At 15.3% G+C, this 16,799-nt stretch overlaps 2 protein-coding genes across 2 annotated transcripts, besides 29 other annotated features; both read right to left on the bottom strand. All coding sequences in view use genetic code 6, as the record gives it.

The window, feature by feature from the left end:
* Positions 1 to 820: 820 nt before the first annotated feature.
* Positions 821 to 880: a microsatellite.
* Positions 821 to 902: a microsatellite.
* Positions 903 to 1,548: 646 nt separating this feature from the next.
* Positions 1,549 to 1,614: a microsatellite.
* A 615-nt stretch (positions 1,615 to 2,229) lies between these two features.
* Positions 2,230 to 2,288: a microsatellite.
* A 413-nt stretch (positions 2,289 to 2,701) lies between these two features.
* Positions 2,702 to 2,783: a microsatellite.
* Positions 2,709 to 2,790: a microsatellite.
* A 45-nt stretch (positions 2,791 to 2,835) lies between these two features.
* IMG5_202510 (nudix hydrolase, putative) lies at positions 2,836 to 3,174 on the bottom strand (the record flags this gene model as incomplete). The annotated part of the gene is made up of 1 exon (XM_004023905.1): positions 2,836 to 3,174. One exon carries the CDS (start codon positions 3,172 to 3,174, stop codon positions 2,836 to 2,838), a length of 339 nt encoding a protein of 112 aa, XP_004023954.1.
* A 523-nt stretch (positions 3,175 to 3,697) lies between these two features.
* Positions 3,698 to 3,736: a microsatellite.
* A 999-nt stretch (positions 3,737 to 4,735) lies between these two features.
* Positions 4,736 to 4,780: a microsatellite.
* Positions 4,781 to 4,835: 55 nt separating this feature from the next.
* Positions 4,836 to 4,896: a microsatellite.
* Positions 4,860 to 4,899: a microsatellite.
* Positions 4,900 to 6,089: 1,190 nt separating this feature from the next.
* Positions 6,090 to 6,163: a microsatellite.
* A 430-nt stretch (positions 6,164 to 6,593) lies between these two features.
* Positions 6,594 to 6,637: a microsatellite.
* An 848-nt stretch (positions 6,638 to 7,485) lies between these two features.
* On the bottom strand, positions 7,486 to 11,854 carry IMG5_202500 (hypothetical protein; the record flags this gene model as incomplete). The annotated part of the gene is made up of 7 exons (XM_004023904.1): positions 7,486 to 8,488; positions 8,532 to 8,676; positions 8,733 to 9,216; positions 9,278 to 10,316; positions 10,362 to 10,868; positions 10,913 to 11,420; positions 11,474 to 11,854. The coding sequence occupies 7 exons, from the start codon at positions 11,852 to 11,854 to the stop codon at positions 7,596 to 7,598; spliced, it is 3,957 nt and encodes a 1,318-aa protein (XP_004023953.1). The 3' UTR covers positions 7,486 to 7,595.
* Positions 7,523 to 7,569: a microsatellite.
* Positions 11,855 to 11,943: 89 nt separating the features above from the next.
* Positions 11,944 to 11,976: a microsatellite.
* Positions 11,977 to 12,447: 471 nt separating this feature from the next.
* Positions 12,448 to 12,503: a microsatellite.
* A 178-nt stretch (positions 12,504 to 12,681) lies between these two features.
* Positions 12,682 to 12,823: a microsatellite.
* Positions 12,824 to 13,160: 337 nt separating this feature from the next.
* Positions 13,161 to 13,204: a microsatellite.
* Positions 13,205 to 14,090: 886 nt separating this feature from the next.
* Positions 14,091 to 14,151: a microsatellite.
* A 562-nt stretch (positions 14,152 to 14,713) lies between these two features.
* Positions 14,714 to 14,786: a microsatellite.
* A 257-nt stretch (positions 14,787 to 15,043) lies between these two features.
* Positions 15,044 to 15,091: a microsatellite.
* Positions 15,075 to 15,125: a microsatellite.
* Positions 15,109 to 15,151: a microsatellite.
* Positions 15,137 to 15,181: a microsatellite.
* A 358-nt stretch (positions 15,182 to 15,539) lies between these two features.
* Positions 15,540 to 15,581: a microsatellite.
* Positions 15,582 to 15,748: 167 nt separating this feature from the next.
* Positions 15,749 to 15,824: a microsatellite.
* Positions 15,750 to 15,803: a microsatellite.
* Positions 15,812 to 15,879: a microsatellite.
* Positions 15,813 to 15,879: a microsatellite.
* Positions 15,880 to 16,371: 492 nt separating this feature from the next.
* Positions 16,372 to 16,405: a microsatellite.
* Between the last annotated feature and the right edge of the window lie 394 nt (positions 16,406 to 16,799).

Here is a 16,799-nt window from a genome sequence, read left to right as displayed (position 1 = left end):
TAATAAAGATAAAATAAAAGAAAACATGTAAAATAAAACTTAAATACAAAAGATGATTAATTAGATACAGATATTGTAGATATAACTAATAATACTTAATTTAAAAAAGAACTAAATTTTTAATCGGAGGAAAGAATATCTCTTTTTAATGAAATATTAATCGATAACTCATCTAATGGTATTAATTTATCCTAATAATCTTAAAAAAATATAGATGATTTTATTATTTAATAAAATAATTAAGAAATTAAAAAAATAAAGAAAAAAAATAAAAAATAAGTACATAAAATAAATCCTAATTAAAATGACTTCGAAATAATTCCTTTTTGATTTAAAAAAATTAAAAAAAAAAAAAATACAAATAAAATAAAATCAAATTCTTATATAGATATACATATTAAAATATTTAATATTTATTTAAAAATAAACTCAATAAAATAAAAAATAAATATATAAATAAAATTTAATAACATATTTTTTTTTATATATATAAAATAAAATTTAAAAAAATAGAAAAATTATAATTTTATTTAAACATTTAAAACAATTATATTTTATATTCAAATATTTATTTAATTATTTTGTTTTAAGTATTAATAAGAAAATTTTATGAAAATATAATTAATTAAAAAGCTATAACTTCCACAAATCAAAGCAATACAATAACATAAAATAAAAATCATTAAAAATAAATAAATAAATCCTTCATTATTTAATTATTAATGAAATAAACCTAAATAATAAATACTAAAAATAATTAAATATATTCCCACACCAGCGCCTGACCAAAAACTTTTCCATTACCAATTATAATATCCTCTATATATATAAATATATATATATATAAATATATATATATATATAAATATATATATATATAAAATATTAATATTATCAAATATTTAATTTTTTTATTTATTTTAATTTGCTTTACATAAAACTTATTAAGTTAATTGAACAACTTCTTTTTAAAATAAATTTTTTCTAATTCTTATTCGTTAAACTATAAGGAACAGGATTTAATTCTATATTTTTCCATTCATTTTTTTAAAAACAACCTAAAATATTTCCAAATAGAACTGCTAATATTAAATAAATTCCAAAATTTTCAAATATATAACATTAATATTTTAAAATTTATTAAATTTACATTTTTTAACTTAATTATATTAAAAAGATTACAAAAAGTACTTAAATTATATTTTGTATTGGATTTAAAATCATTTAAAATACTTTTTTTTTACCCTTTTTTTATTTATTTTTTTATAAAAAACAAGTTTTATTTTACATTAAAAAATTTATAAAAAAAACTAGATAAAAATCCATTCATAAAAGCGCATTTAAAATATATTTTTGCAAATAAATCTATATAAAAATGTCTTTCTGTTATATCTAATTATTTTATTTCATAAAAAGACAAATAAAATTAATATATTGAAAAGCATATTCCTAACTAAATCCCTTATCCAACTAAAAAGCTTAAAAAAATCATTTTTTCGGGTATTCTTAATATTTCTGAGCCTAAAAGTTTCCAAAAAGGCTTTTAATTATTTATTTTATTATTTTAAATAACATTTTAAGGTATTTATTCGTATTATTATTAACTTAATTTTATATTTTTTATAATTTAAAATACTTCTAATGCAGTTATAGTAAATATTATCATAGGAAAAATCAAGTTTATGAAATATTCAAAAATATTTGAATTAAATTAATATTATATAAATTATTTTTCTCTAAATAAATTTTATTAAGGACTTATATATAAAATAAACTCATAATAAAAAGTTAAGGAATTAACTAAAATTTATTTATTTATAGTTTATGGTAAACCACTATAAGGATGTGCATTAAACATTTTTATTTAAAATTTATTTTAATTTTCTGTATTATTTTATAAATTTTATACAGTTAATACAAATTAAATGTAATTATTTATATAATAAACACCATTCTTTTAATTATATATATTTGAAAAAAATATTTTTGTTTTTTTTAAATACATCATTTTAACCTAAAGGAAGACCTAATATTTTGCTTTACTCATACTATAATGGAATGTTGTCAAAATTTCTATATATTTAAATATATATATATATATATTTTTTTATAACAACATATTTATTCTATAATTTTTATCAATTAATTCTTTTATTTAAAATAATTCTTAGTCAGTATAATTTCTTGAACATTTGTATATCAAATTTTTTTCTCTTTAAAATCTATCTAATATATAATTATATATATATATATATATATATATATATATATATATATATATATATATACTTAAAATCCTGTCACATAATTATATTATCCTAAAAGTATTTCATATATGTTATTATTTTCTATATTTTATGTTAATTTTTGACAAAAAGGTATTAATGTTGGAGGTAGAGATATTTAAGAATTAAATGATGTTAGTTCGTTAATATAAAAAAGGATTTTTTAATTATAAACATATTCCTAATATTTTTTTATTAATATGAATTTTAATTATATGATTTATTCTTATTTTCTTTAATAATTTTTTTTTTTTTTATTTTTTTATTTTAAATATTTACTTTGTTTGAGTTTGAATAAAATATATACTATAAAGTTTAACATGTAAAAAATGTTAAGAAGAAATATTTTTATAACATTTTTATTATTAATCTTAATAAATAAAAATTAAAATTTAAAATTGAAAAATAATAATAAAATAAATTTATATAAATTATTATATTATATATAAATATATATAAAAATATATAAAAATATATATATATTTATACATATATATATTTATATTTTCTTTAATTAATATTTTTAATAATCTTAAAATTAAAAAATATCTCATTACTATTTTTCAACTATTTATATTATTTCTTATAACATTTCATAATGATCAAATGCAAATTTCTCTTTAGTAATTTTTTTTACTAAATCAATATCATAAAAAGAAGCAGAAGCAGCATCATCAGCTGCTTTTGGTTCACTATTATTATCTATTTCTACCCAATATATAATAGATACAACATGGTATCTAACATCACGATCTGGTTTTCCTCTTACATCGTATAATTTGGGATTATTTCCTACTATTTAGCACTCTTCTTCTAACTCCCTTAAAACACATATTTATGGATCTTCTCCATATTCAACATGTCCTCCTGGTAAAGCAAAGCAACCCATTTAAGGATTTTTTTTTCTTGTGATTAATAATATTTATTTTTTATTTGTTTATTAATTTTTTTTAATGCATATTGCATCAGTTGCTAATTTTGGACAATTTCTTTATTCTGCCATTCTTATATAATTTTTTATATATTTTTATTTTAGAAAAGAAAAAGATATTAATAAACTTAAATTCTTATTATAAAAAAAAAGAAGATTAAATAAAAATAAACTTTTTTTAAAATAAAAATAAAATAAAATCAAATATATAATATACAAAAAATTGTAATTTTCAAATAAATCATAATTTATTTAATTTAATATTAGCATCAAGATAATCACAAATTTTAGTTAAAATTCCAAATGAAGTTTTTATATATATAAAAATAAAGTATTTAGTTTATATTTAGAGAATACAAAATATAATTTTTTATAATACTAGTAAATTATAAAATAAACAAATTTATTTTAAGATAAAAATACGTAATTAAGGTTATAACAATTTATAAATAAAATTTTATGTTATTTTTTTTAATGAATAAATAAAATTAGATTTTAATAATAATTTATTTTAATAAAAAAAGGCTTATTATTAATATAATAGTATATTTCTTTTTAAATAAAATAATTTGATTTATTTCTTTCAATTTTTTAATAAAAACATTTAATTAATATCACATGATTATAAAAAGACATTGAAAATAATTAAAAAATAAAACAGACAAATATATTCAAAAATATTAATTAAAATTATTTAAAAAAAAGAAGAATAAAATATTTATTATTTAGTTTCTTTGGAAGTGGAATTCTATTTGCTATAACTTCTATAATATTTGGAAAAATTATAAATTCATTTATGGTCTACACAAAGTAAAATAAGCTCTTAATTTTTTTTATATGGTTATAGATTCGTTTTACTAAAGCTTTCTATAAGCTCTTGAATAATATAAAGGGAATTATTATCATTATATAATTTAAAAATAATATTTCTAAACCATAATTAGAAATGAAGTATGATGATTGGATTATAATAATCCTAATTAATTGAATAATAAAATAGCTAAAGAAAAAAAAAAACGGTATAAGGAGTAATAGGAGAGAAAATAGTGTGCTTTATGATGACTAGAAAAATAATTTCTGGAGATTTTATAATTTGATATAGTAAAACCATAAAAATGCGCATTTATATGGATTATTGAGTTAATTAAAAATATCGAAAGATAGGAAAAAAAAAATTTGATAAATTCCAAATATTGAAAATTCTAAAAAAATAAAAATTAAAAAAAGTTCTAAAAGTTGTTTAAAAAAAAATGGTTTGAAATTTAGAACTTTGATTTTTCAATTTTTTTTTGAATAATATAATTAATTATATTTATATTATTGAAAATTTTAAGAAATTGTTAAATTATTTTCATTAGAATTTAAAATGAAACTTTTTATTTTAATATATTTGTTTTTTTTAAAACTACTTTAAAGATTTTTTGAATAATTTTATTAATTAATTCATTAAAATCGAAATATAACTATTAAGTATTTATTATTTTAAGTTTATTTTTTATTTTTAAATGTTCTTTAAAAAAAAAAAATTATATCATGTATAAAAAATTTATTATTATAAAAAAATGAATTTTAAAATATAATCAAATATATTATTAATTTTTAAAATAATAATAAAATAAATTTAAAAAAAAATGTATATTTAAATAAAAAATTTGAATATATATATAAAATATTTAATATATAATTATTTAAGTTATTTAAATACATTAATAATGTAATTTAATTTTATTATTTTATTTTATAATAATATGTTATAGATGATATTTTTTTGTCATATAATTATGAATCATTAATTTATTACGTAAAATTATTATAAATATATGTTCTAATATAATTATTAACTATTTGATGTATTATTAATATTTTTTTAAAAAATAATTATTAAATTAATTAAAAGTATAATATTATTTAAAATATATGAATTATTTTTAATAAAAATATTTATTATAATTTATTTATTAATTATATATTAAAAAAATATTAAATATGATTATTGTATCTCTTTTAATAATAAATAAAAATTTAAATTTTTAAATTAGATTAATTTATGTATATAAATAAAATAAGATATAATATATATTATTAAATATTTAGCGGTTATAATTTTTATATGAAATTAAAAACAATTATATTTTATAAGATAAAGACTTTTTTATAATAGAAAATGCTTTTTAAATTTTTTTATTAAAATTTCTTTAAAAAATATATTTTTTAGTATAAATAATATATATATTTATAAAATAAATTTTTGTATATTCAAATAAAAAAAAATGATTTTAAACGAGATATTATTAAATTTTTTTAGTTTTTATTTTAAATACAGAGAAAAAAAATATAACAATTCACAAATATTTTTTTAAATTATGTTTTTTATTAATTAATATAAATTGCTTAATTAAAAATGGGTTTAGAGTATTTCCTTTATGTAACATTAGAAATAAAATTCTAAGATCAAAAAAGGCCTAAAGCTCTATCCTTTCAAATAATATTTATTTGGTTATTTATTATATCATTTATTAATAAAGTAGTTTTAATAGTTTATTATCTATCTTCAATATCAAAATCACTTATTTATTATTTAGTAAAATTTTTATTTTTTATTTATTTTTATTTAGGAGCACTTAAGAGATATTATTAATCTTTGTTTTCCTTTTTAATTTTTATAGTTTTTCTAGGTGTTTCATAATATATAACATTTTCTTATTCTTTTTTAGCATTTTCTAATTTAGGTTTATTGGATAATTAATTTAATAATTATTTAGAAAATTAAGTTTTGAGTTTTTTTATTTGATTTTAAGATTTATTAAATTAGCTAGTATGAAGAAAGGATTCTTATAATAAAGAGTTTAAAAACATTGTTTGTATATGTATGGTTTTTTTTTTATAGGTTTTTATTTTTTTTTTAAGTAAAGTTTTTGTATTTATTTTTATTAATTAATTTTTGTATAAATTATTTATAGATAATACTTTATTATATTTATATTAAAAAATTTAAAAAATAGGATATTCGTTTGATTTAAATTATATATATTTTTTTATTTTTTAAATACAGAAAAAAATAAAATAGAAATTTATGTTTGTTATTTTGTTGAAAAAAAGAATTCTATTAATTAGAATTCGATAAAATATAATAATAATTTATTTAAATAAGTATGAAAATTGATAAAAATAATAATTTTTATATTTATTTAGAAAATTATTTAAACTATATAAAAATATTTCTGTTTATTATTTTACATTTAATTTTTAAATTTAACGAAATTTAAAAAAAAATACTGAAAATTTAATTAATAAACCCGCTCTGATTATTATTTTAAATAAAATAAAAACCTCCAAAAAATAAATACAAAATAAATAATAATATTTAAATTCAAAAATAAATTATATTTTAATTTTAAAATATATTATAATATAAAATATAATAATAAAAAGTAAAAAATAATTTTTCTTATTTTTTAAATTTAATTATTAATAAAAAAAAAATATTTATACGTTATTAATATTTAAATATTTCATTTGAATTTTTATAAAAATTTCTTATAAAATTATGTTTATTTAAAGCATTATATATATTTATTTTGAAAATGTTACTTTTAAATAATTCTTATAGATTTAGATTATAAAAATTTCATAATTATATATAATTTCAAGTATTTATACAAATCAATTATTTTAAATAAGTAAATAAACTGAATTTATATTTTTTATAAAACATATGTAAGCTTAAATAAATATGATTTTTTATAAAATATATTCTTTTCAGAAATATATTTATTGAAATAAAATAATATACGAAATTTTGTTTAAAATAAAATCTTTATAATAATTTTAAAGGTAAAAGAAATGCACTTAAGAATTTTTTTTTTTTATATGCATTCAAAAAAATATTACATTTATCTTATTTAAATGTATAAAATATTTTTATTTTTTAAATATAATATATTAATTGTTTATTTATTTTAATTTAAATTCTAATTAATAATTTTATACCTTTAAAAATAAATGAAATTTTATCCTTATAAAAATTATTTATAAAATAAAATTAATACTATTATAATTAATATAGTCTTAATCAAGATATTTAATTATTTAAAAAAACAATAGTATCTTTTTTTATTTTTATAAAATGATAAAATTATAATTAATTTTTTAATATTTAAATAAGTTAAAGTTTGGTTTCCTTAAAACTAAAAAATTATAAAAATATATAGAAAATATTTAATAAAAAACATACCAAAATATTTTAAAAAAGCAACAATAGAAGAACTCAAAAAAAATAAAAAATATAAATATTTATATTGATATTTATAAAATACATAAATTATTTATAATATATAATTTATATAAAATATAATACTTTATTTTAATAAAAAAATTTATCAAACATTATTAAGTCTATAGAAAAATTATTTTTTATTCATAAGTTCTTAATAAGTTCCTTATTCAACAAGTTTCCCTTCTTCAATAACAAATATTTAATCACTATCTTTAATAGTAGATAGTCTATGAGCAATACATAAACTAGTCTTATTCTTCATTAAATTATTAAGAGCCTCTTAAACTATCTATTCATTCTTATCATCTAAAGCAGAAGTAGCTTCGTCTAAAAGTAGAACATTTGGATTCTTTATAATGGCTCTAGCTATAGCTATTCTTTGTTTCTATCCTCCTGATATTTAACTTCCTTTGATTCCTACTTATCTATCAAATCCACTTCCAATACTAATTGCTCCTTTATCATCTATAAACTCAAATTAATTATCTTCTATAAATTTAAGAGCATTAGCTTATCTAGCTGCTTCCTTTATTTCTTCTATTTTTATATCATCAGTATTATATTATATATTCTCAGCTATAGTTCCATTAAATAGAACTGGTTCTTAACTCACTACTCCAAAGCTTTTTCTAAATTCTCTAATATCATATTCTTTAATATCTTTTCCATCGACTAATATTTATCCTGTATAATTATCATAGTATCTTAGTAAAAGTTATAAAACTGATGATTTTCCTGATCCACTTGATCCCACAAATGCTACTTTTTATCCTGATTTAATATTGAATGATAAATGCTTAAAAACCATAGCCTATCTACTAGGATATTTAAAACTAACATCCTTAAACTCAATATTTCCTAAAATTCTTTATTTTATTTAATTATTACATTTCTTTTAAGATATTTGTATTTCATCTTCAGAATCTAGTATTTTAAATAATCCTACTGCAGCATTAATAGCTGCTCCTACATCACCCATAAAATGGCTTGAATTGCCTTTTTAAATTAATTTATAATTATTTAAATTTATAGTTAATACCTGCTCCAAAGGCAGCAAACATAATACAAAAAATAGAAACGAACATTTCTTTAGCTGAGACACCGTTATCTCTTACAAAAATAGCGCCAACATAAAATATAATACCATATACATTAAACATTATAAATTATGATAAACCAAACATCTTTTTTTACAATAAAAATTAATATTTTTTTTATTTTAAAAATGAAAAATATTTACTATTCCTGAAACATATCCTTTTTTATTTAAAATTAATGCAGGTTTTTCTAGTTTTTAATTGAGAATTTCAAATAACTTCTCTTCATTTGAAAATGAATAAACAGTTCTTATATTAGTTACACTTTCCATAATAATCATTCCTGAATCTTTATAAGCTTCATCAGTTCCTTCTGAAAATCCTTAAACAAATTTGGCTTATATACCTCCTGAAATAATCATTAAAGGACTAACTGCAATCGCAACTAAAGAAACTCTCCAAGAATAGAAAAATGCAGCAACTATACCAGTAATTAAAGAAGATAAATTTTATGTCTAAATAGAAACAACATTAGATGTTAAAGAATTTATTAAATGAGCATCTGTAGCTAATCTAGAACTTAAATTACCCGGATTATTATTAGTTTAATCAAACCAATTCATAGGCATTTTTAACATTTTTTTAAATACTTCTTATCTTATTTTTAATGTTAAACCTTCTCCTACTCTATTATTTAAATTTTAAAAATAATATTATAATCAAAATTGATAGATATATAATTAATTACCTGCTAAAGAAATAAAATTAGCATATATTAATAATCCAAGAACTAAGAGCGATAATCAAAAAATATAAAGCTAATTTATTAGCTCTATCTCTAAAATCTGGAGCAAAAGGCCTAGATAATGTATCCACGAATTCTCCCAAAATAAGTCCAGAAAGAGGAAATATGGTACCATTACATAAAGCAAAAATTAACCCTATATATTTATATGGGGCCTCTTCTTTATTATATTAATAAAGTCTCTTTAATACAGCTTATTCGTGTTTTTTATTGAATTCTATTTCTTATTTTGTTAGCTTTCTTTTCGGGTCTTAAGAATTTTCCAAATATACTTATTTATCAATATGATTGTTCTAATTATCGACTATATTTATTTAAATATATTTATTATATTATTTTTTAATACTTTAATTTTTAGAAATATTTTTTTAACTGATTTTTAGACCTTGATTTTCCAAATTATTTTTTTAATCTTTAACTATTTATTCTTAATTGTCTAAATCATTATCTTAATCTAAATCTTTTTATTCCTTTTCTATTTAATTTTTAGCCAAGCTTTCAAACTTTCCTTTAGCATTAATTAATTCTGAATAAGTGCCTTATTCTACTAAATTTCCCTTATCTAATACAATAATAGTATCTGCATTTTATATTGTACTTAATCTATGAGCAATAACGATTGTTGTTCTTCCTTTAGATATCTCATCTAATGTTTTTTAGATAAGAGATTCATTTTTTCTATCCAAGGCACTAGTTGCCTCATCTAAAAGTAGAATTTAAGGATTTTTTAATATAGCTCTTGCAATGCATATTCTTTATTTCTATCCTCCAGAAATTTAACTTCCTGAATTTCCTACATATGTGTCTAATTTATTTTCTAAATGTTCAATAAATTCCCAAGCATTTGCTTATTTTAAAGCTTCAATCATTTCTTATTCTGTTGCATCTGACTTTCCTAATTTTAAATTTTCTCTTATTGTTGTTGCGAATAATACTGGTTCTTATCCTACATATCCAATATTTTATCTTAACCATTTATAATCTATAAACATATTTAATATAAATAATAATATTTATTTTAAATAACCTAAAGTTCTTATTTCATGACCGTCAATAAATATTTGTCCTTAATCAGAATCATAAAATCTTTCAATTAATTAAATAATAGTTGATTTTCCACATCCAGATTCTCCAACAAGTGCAGTTTTTTAATTTGCTTTAATTTTTAAATTTATTTTTTTCAATACTTTTATATCTTATTTGGCTGGATAATTAAATTCGACATCTTTAAATTCTATATTTCCTAAAATAGAATTTATTTTTATTGGATTTTCAGGCATTACTATTAAAGGCTTTCTATCAATAACTTTAAATATTTATTTTGCAGCTTATTTTCCTTAAGAGAAATTATTTAAACAAGGTCCTGCTTATCCCATAGAAAATCCACCAATCATAATAGAAAAGAAAACCACAAAAACATCTCCTTAAGTGTATGCTCTACTGAATGTTTCATTAAATTTTTACTCTCCAATTAATTTAGATCCATACCAAAAACTAAGAGAATAATCTAAAAACATAGTACAAAACATTATACCTTTAAAACAATAAAATATTATTTTATATTATAATATAAAAAACCTAATCCACATCCACTCAAAATACCATAAGAGCAGGCAATTTTAAATGCCTTAATAAGCCCTACAGAGTAATTTTTCAATTCATACTCTTCGCCAACTAAAGATTTGACAGTTCTGATTGCATTTAAGCTCTATTCAGCTAATCCACCAGCTATTGCATAAGATTATTATATTTTTTTCTAAGAAGTTTAAAGAACAATTGCAAAGCAAACAGCTCCAAAAGAAATTACAGGTAAAGCTGAAGTAGTAACAAGTGAAAAAAGCCATCCTCTACTATATCCTACTACAAAACCTCCTAAAGTCATAGTTATAGTCATAATAAATGTACCTATTTTTTCCCCTATAGCGCCTTATACAGCTGTTATTTCTTAAGCTATTTTAGTAGCTAATTAATTAGGATTATTCATATCAAACCATCCTACTTCTTATCTCATAATAGCTTAAAAATATTCTTTTCTTAATTATATAGATTATCTTTCTCCTGATATAATCCAACAACTCATAATTAACTTTTTTTATAGAAAAAAATATTTATTTAGTTATTTAAAAAAAATAAAAATACAAAGCTTAAAGTAAATGCTCCAATAGCTAAATAAAGAAAATTAAGTGATTAATTACCAGCAGATTTTACAACTTAATTGGGAGAACTATTAGGACTAAATGAGTCTGTCATTTCTCCAAAAATAATAGAAAATAAAGGCATAAGAATACCATTAGCAGCAGACGCTATACATCCTATTATAATCAAAATCTTATCTTATTTATTTGCATATCTAAAAAGATTAAAAAATGAGATATCATTTTCTTTTTCGTCTTTTTAATCTTATATTACTTTATTTTATAGTTTATTTTCATTCATATAAGATTATTCTGATTTTATGTTATGTTGGATTCTATTACCACTTTCGATATCTGATTTTTTGTTATTTTAATTTGAATTCATTTTATTATTTTTTTAAAAAAAAAATTGTGTTTTGTAATTATTTATTTTTTTAAAAAAAATTTAAAAAAATAGTTTGTATTAAAGTATTCTATTTCAATTTATTAATTATTTAATTTATAATTTTAAGATTTTATATATAATATATTTTTTTTCAATTAATTATGGAAATATTGTTCTAAATTAGGTTTTAAATAATATTTGATTGATATAACTTAAAAAATAATATGCAATAGAAATAAAAAAATCAGATTATTAATATTATTAAATCTAAAAATAAAAATAAATTCAAATATAAATCTTTAGTTTTTGTTACTTTAGATTACTCCAAAACTTCCATTTATAGACAATTATTTGTTTGTTATTGTTTTAATTTTATTTTTTTTATTTATTTTTAATAACGAGGAAGGATATAATATATAAATACATTTTATTTTTCAATTATATTTTGAGTAATAAAAAGTAATTATTATGTATTTCTTCTTAAAATCAAAATTTATAAATATATCTATTTAAAAAAAATATATAAAAAAAAAATATTTGGTAATCTGATAAATTTTATCCAAATTATTTTTTAAATTATATTAAGATATATTAATTATTTTTTTCTTTTAAAAACATTATTATTTTCAATTTACAAAAAATTATATTTAAAATCAGAAATTAAGTACTTCTATAAAAGTTATTACATACTTTACAACATTAATATATAAAACATTTTTATTATAACTATTTAAAGCAATTTAATAATTAATTATTTAATTTTTTATTATTATTTAGTATATTAATGAAACAAATTAAATTATTTTTTCATAATTGTATTATAATTTTAATAAAATAATATTTTTTTATTTAGAATTTTATTTATAGAAAATTAATTTTAATATTTTTTTTATTTATTTTTCTAATAAAATAATATTTTTACATTTACAATTTTATTATAGAAAATTAATTTTAATATTTTTTTTATTTGGTATAATGCTATATTAATAATTATGTTTTAGTATTAATATTATTATTTTTTAAAAAAATTAAATTGATTTTTAAATTTTAAATATTATTTATTTACAAAAAAATATGTTATAAATTATTTTATATTATAATGAATAAAAATAAATAATGTGCCATTTAATTCTTAATCTTTATCAAAAATTAATGAGTATTTATTTTTTTATATATATTATATTTAGTTTAAATGTTTTAGATTTATAATTTTATTTTAATTTAGTTTAGTTTAGATTTGTATATTTTTATTCATTAAAAAAAATTGAAATTGAATATAAAAATATTTGAATTATTTTTTTATCAATTATTAATTAAATAAATAAAATTTATAAATATAAATAAATAAAAAAAAAAGTATTTAAATATATTTTGTAATTACATTTTTTTATTAATTGATTTCATTAATTTCGAATTAAAGTAATTAAAAAAGAAATTGTATTTAATTTTCAAAAAATCAATAAATACAATATAATAAATAAATTAAAAAATATTTATTTTTTCAAAAAATTAAATAAAACTTTTTACAAATGAGTAAATAAAATAAACTTGAAATTCCTCCTTGTCCCATATGTTTATAAGAATTAGATAATAATTTAGCCTCAACAAAATGTGGTCATGTTTTTCATTTACATTGTATTAATGAAAATTATAGAGTAAGTACTAAATGTCCAAATTGCAGAAACGAAAGCAATTATAAAACTATAATCTAATTAAAATACAATTTAATGGAAGAAAAAGACAAAAACTAAGAATAAATAATAAAAAATAATTGTGGTAAATTTAATAAAAAAAAAATTCAACTTTTTCTATAATAAATTAATTTTGTTATAAGATAATTATATTTGCTTTCAAAAAAAAATTAATGAATAGTTAAAAGAACTTAATATACTAAACTAAAGGGTTAATTAATGTAAAATTATAGAAAAACAATAAGATGAAAAAATAGGAAAACAAAATTCTTTAATTTAAAATTTGAACAATTAAATATGTTAATTATAATTTAAAGCAAAAAAATATGATGAATTTATTGTAATAATATGTTTTTTTTTTATTTAAATGTTTTTTATTATAAAAAATAGGAATTAAAAAATAATCTTGAAAAATATGATGATAAATATATAAGCATAAAAAAAATTTTAGAAAATATAAATAATGAAGATTAATAAAAATAATATTTTTAGGAAATCTTTTTTGCAGAATTTTAATTAAAGCAATAACTACTTAATGAAATATCTGAATTAAAAAAAACAATAAATGAATTAAAAATTAATAAAAATGAAAATGAAAATAATAATTAAAAAATACATTCCAATAAAAGCTTTAAATTTGATTTTTAAAATGATAAAAGTTAAAGTAATTAATTAAAATATTCTTATATAGAAAATGATTTTAATTCTAAATAAAATTCTTTAAATGATGTCCTTAAAATTTCAGTTTAATAAAATTAAAAAAATAAAAAAAATATAAAAAGAACAGCTTTAAGAGATATTAATTTGTAATTTGCATAAAAATTTACAATGCCAGTATAAGGCTAATAATAAAAATAAATTGTTTATAATTTAAAATAATCAAAATTAGAAAAGTTCTTTGTAACGGATTAAAACTAAAATTAAAAATGAATAATTAAAAATAAAATGTTTAATTTTAAAAATAAGATAAGTAAAAAATAATAGGTTTTTATTAAAAACTAATTTATTTCAATTATAAATAATATAATAAATATTTATTGTGTATATAAAAAGATTGTAAATTTTAAAAATGTAAAATAATTTTTATATCTAAAAACAAATTTTATATTTTAAATACATTTTAAATGTGTTTTATTTTATTTTTCTAATAAGATTTAGTTATATAAACTAAAAAAGTAAATAAAATAAAATTTTAAAAAATAAAAAAATAAAATTAACAAAATTAACAAAAAAAATTAAAATTATAACTACAGTATAACATAGACATGTTTTTCATCGTTACTTTATTATAAGAAACTAATAGAAAGTAATAGGCGCCTTACATATAGAAATGAAAGTAATTAGAGAAATAAAATACATCTAAATAACTATTTAAATTATAAAAAATATATTAATAAATTAATATTTATTTAAACTTAGTTTTGTATATATATAAATTATTTTAGTATAAAATTAATTTTTTACGTATTCAATTATATAAGAAAAAAATTAAGATTTTATATGAAAAAAAAATGATAAAATATAAAATAAAATGAATTAAATATAATAAATAATTAAAATATGTTTATAATTAAATATAAATAATTTATAGATTATAATAATAATTATATTTATTATTATAAAAAAGTATATTTATATGTAATTTTTTCATAATACATAATTATTTCATTCATTTTAATAATATTAATATATGAGAAAATATTGATATATTGTTTAAAATTAAAAATGTATAAAAGATTTTATAAAATTTAAATAAAATATAAAAAAGTTAATAGAAAAAAATTTATTTGTCTAAAATTTAAAAAGAAAAAAATATAAAAATATAATAAACACATTTTAAACAAGCTTTATTGTTTTTGACTAAATTTAAGGTATAAAAAGAATATTCAGATAATTAAAAATTATTAAATTAATTTTAAAAAAAACATATAAAATAAATTATATTTAAAAACGATTTTAATTATAAAGATTTTTTTCTTAATAAATTAATTTTTTATATAATCAAAAATAAATATATTAATAAATATAAAAATATTCAATTATAAATAAAATAAGTAATAAAAAAATTATAATAATATTATGAAATTATTTAAAAAATAGTTGAATATTTAATAAGTATAAGCTTTTATAAAAAAAAATGTAAAAAATTGAATTAAAATTAATTAAAAATAAATTAAAAAAAAATAATATTATTTATGCCTGAAATATATTATTTTTTAAAAATAATATATATATTTTTGATAAATTTATATAGTATTAATATAAAAATATTATATATAAATAATAATATAAATATATAATATATATATATTTATTAATATTTATATATATATAAAATTTTAAATTAATATAAAAATAAATGTTTTATTTTATATTGTTTCTATAATCTTATTTTATATAATCAAAAAATATAAAATCTTTTATTTTTTTTTAGTTTTTACATCATAATTTTATTAAATTTTATTTTATTTTTTCTTTAATTAACTTTAATCTTTTTATTGTATTTTTAAATATTATAAAATTAAAAATAATTTTCACATTTATGTTATTTGAAAGTGGATCTAAACAAATAAATTTCAAAAACCCAAAATACAGTATAAAAAAAAGAAAAATATAAAATTAAAAAACAAAGGTATAAGTTATAAATACAATTATAATAAAAGTATTTCTAATGTTATTTAAAACAATTATATCAACATTAAAACTCAAATATAACAAAAGTATCAAGATGTATAATAAAAAAATAATAGTTTAACCTATTCACAAAAAGTTCTTAAAAACCTATTCTAAAATAATTCAAATTAAATAAATAACATTAAACCAGTAAATAATAATAATAATAATAATAATAATAATAATACGATTTTATTTTCTAATAATAATATAAAGAATCGAAAAAATATTTCTTTTTAAAAAATTACAAAATCAAATTAACAAAATACTACGGGAAATTCTCATTGTCAAAAAAGGGTATAAAGTCTACACTTGAGTAATTTGTAAACCTTAAAATCAATTGTTTATTATAAAAATCCATCTTTAATAGACGATAATTAAATAAAGTTTAAGAGTCGAACTGTTTTTTAAGAAAATAATAATTAAATTTAAAGTTTAATTAAGGACTCTTAATAAAACTAAACAATTAAAAATTATAATTAAAAAGATAATAAAGAAGTAGAATAAACAAAAGATTTTTATTATTAAAAAATATAAAAAGAAATACACACATATTTAAAAAAATACGAAAAAGATTCTCT

The sequence above is a fragment of the Ichthyophthirius multifiliis genome (assembly GCF_000220395.1).
Source record: "Ichthyophthirius multifiliis unplaced genomic scaffold scaff_1120509251428, whole genome shotgun sequence".
Taxonomy (NCBI): domain Eukaryota; phylum Ciliophora; class Oligohymenophorea; order Hymenostomatida; genus Ichthyophthirius; species Ichthyophthirius multifiliis.
The sequence above is the reverse complement of the archived record's forward strand: the minus strand, read 5'-3'. Positions and strand labels throughout refer to the sequence as shown.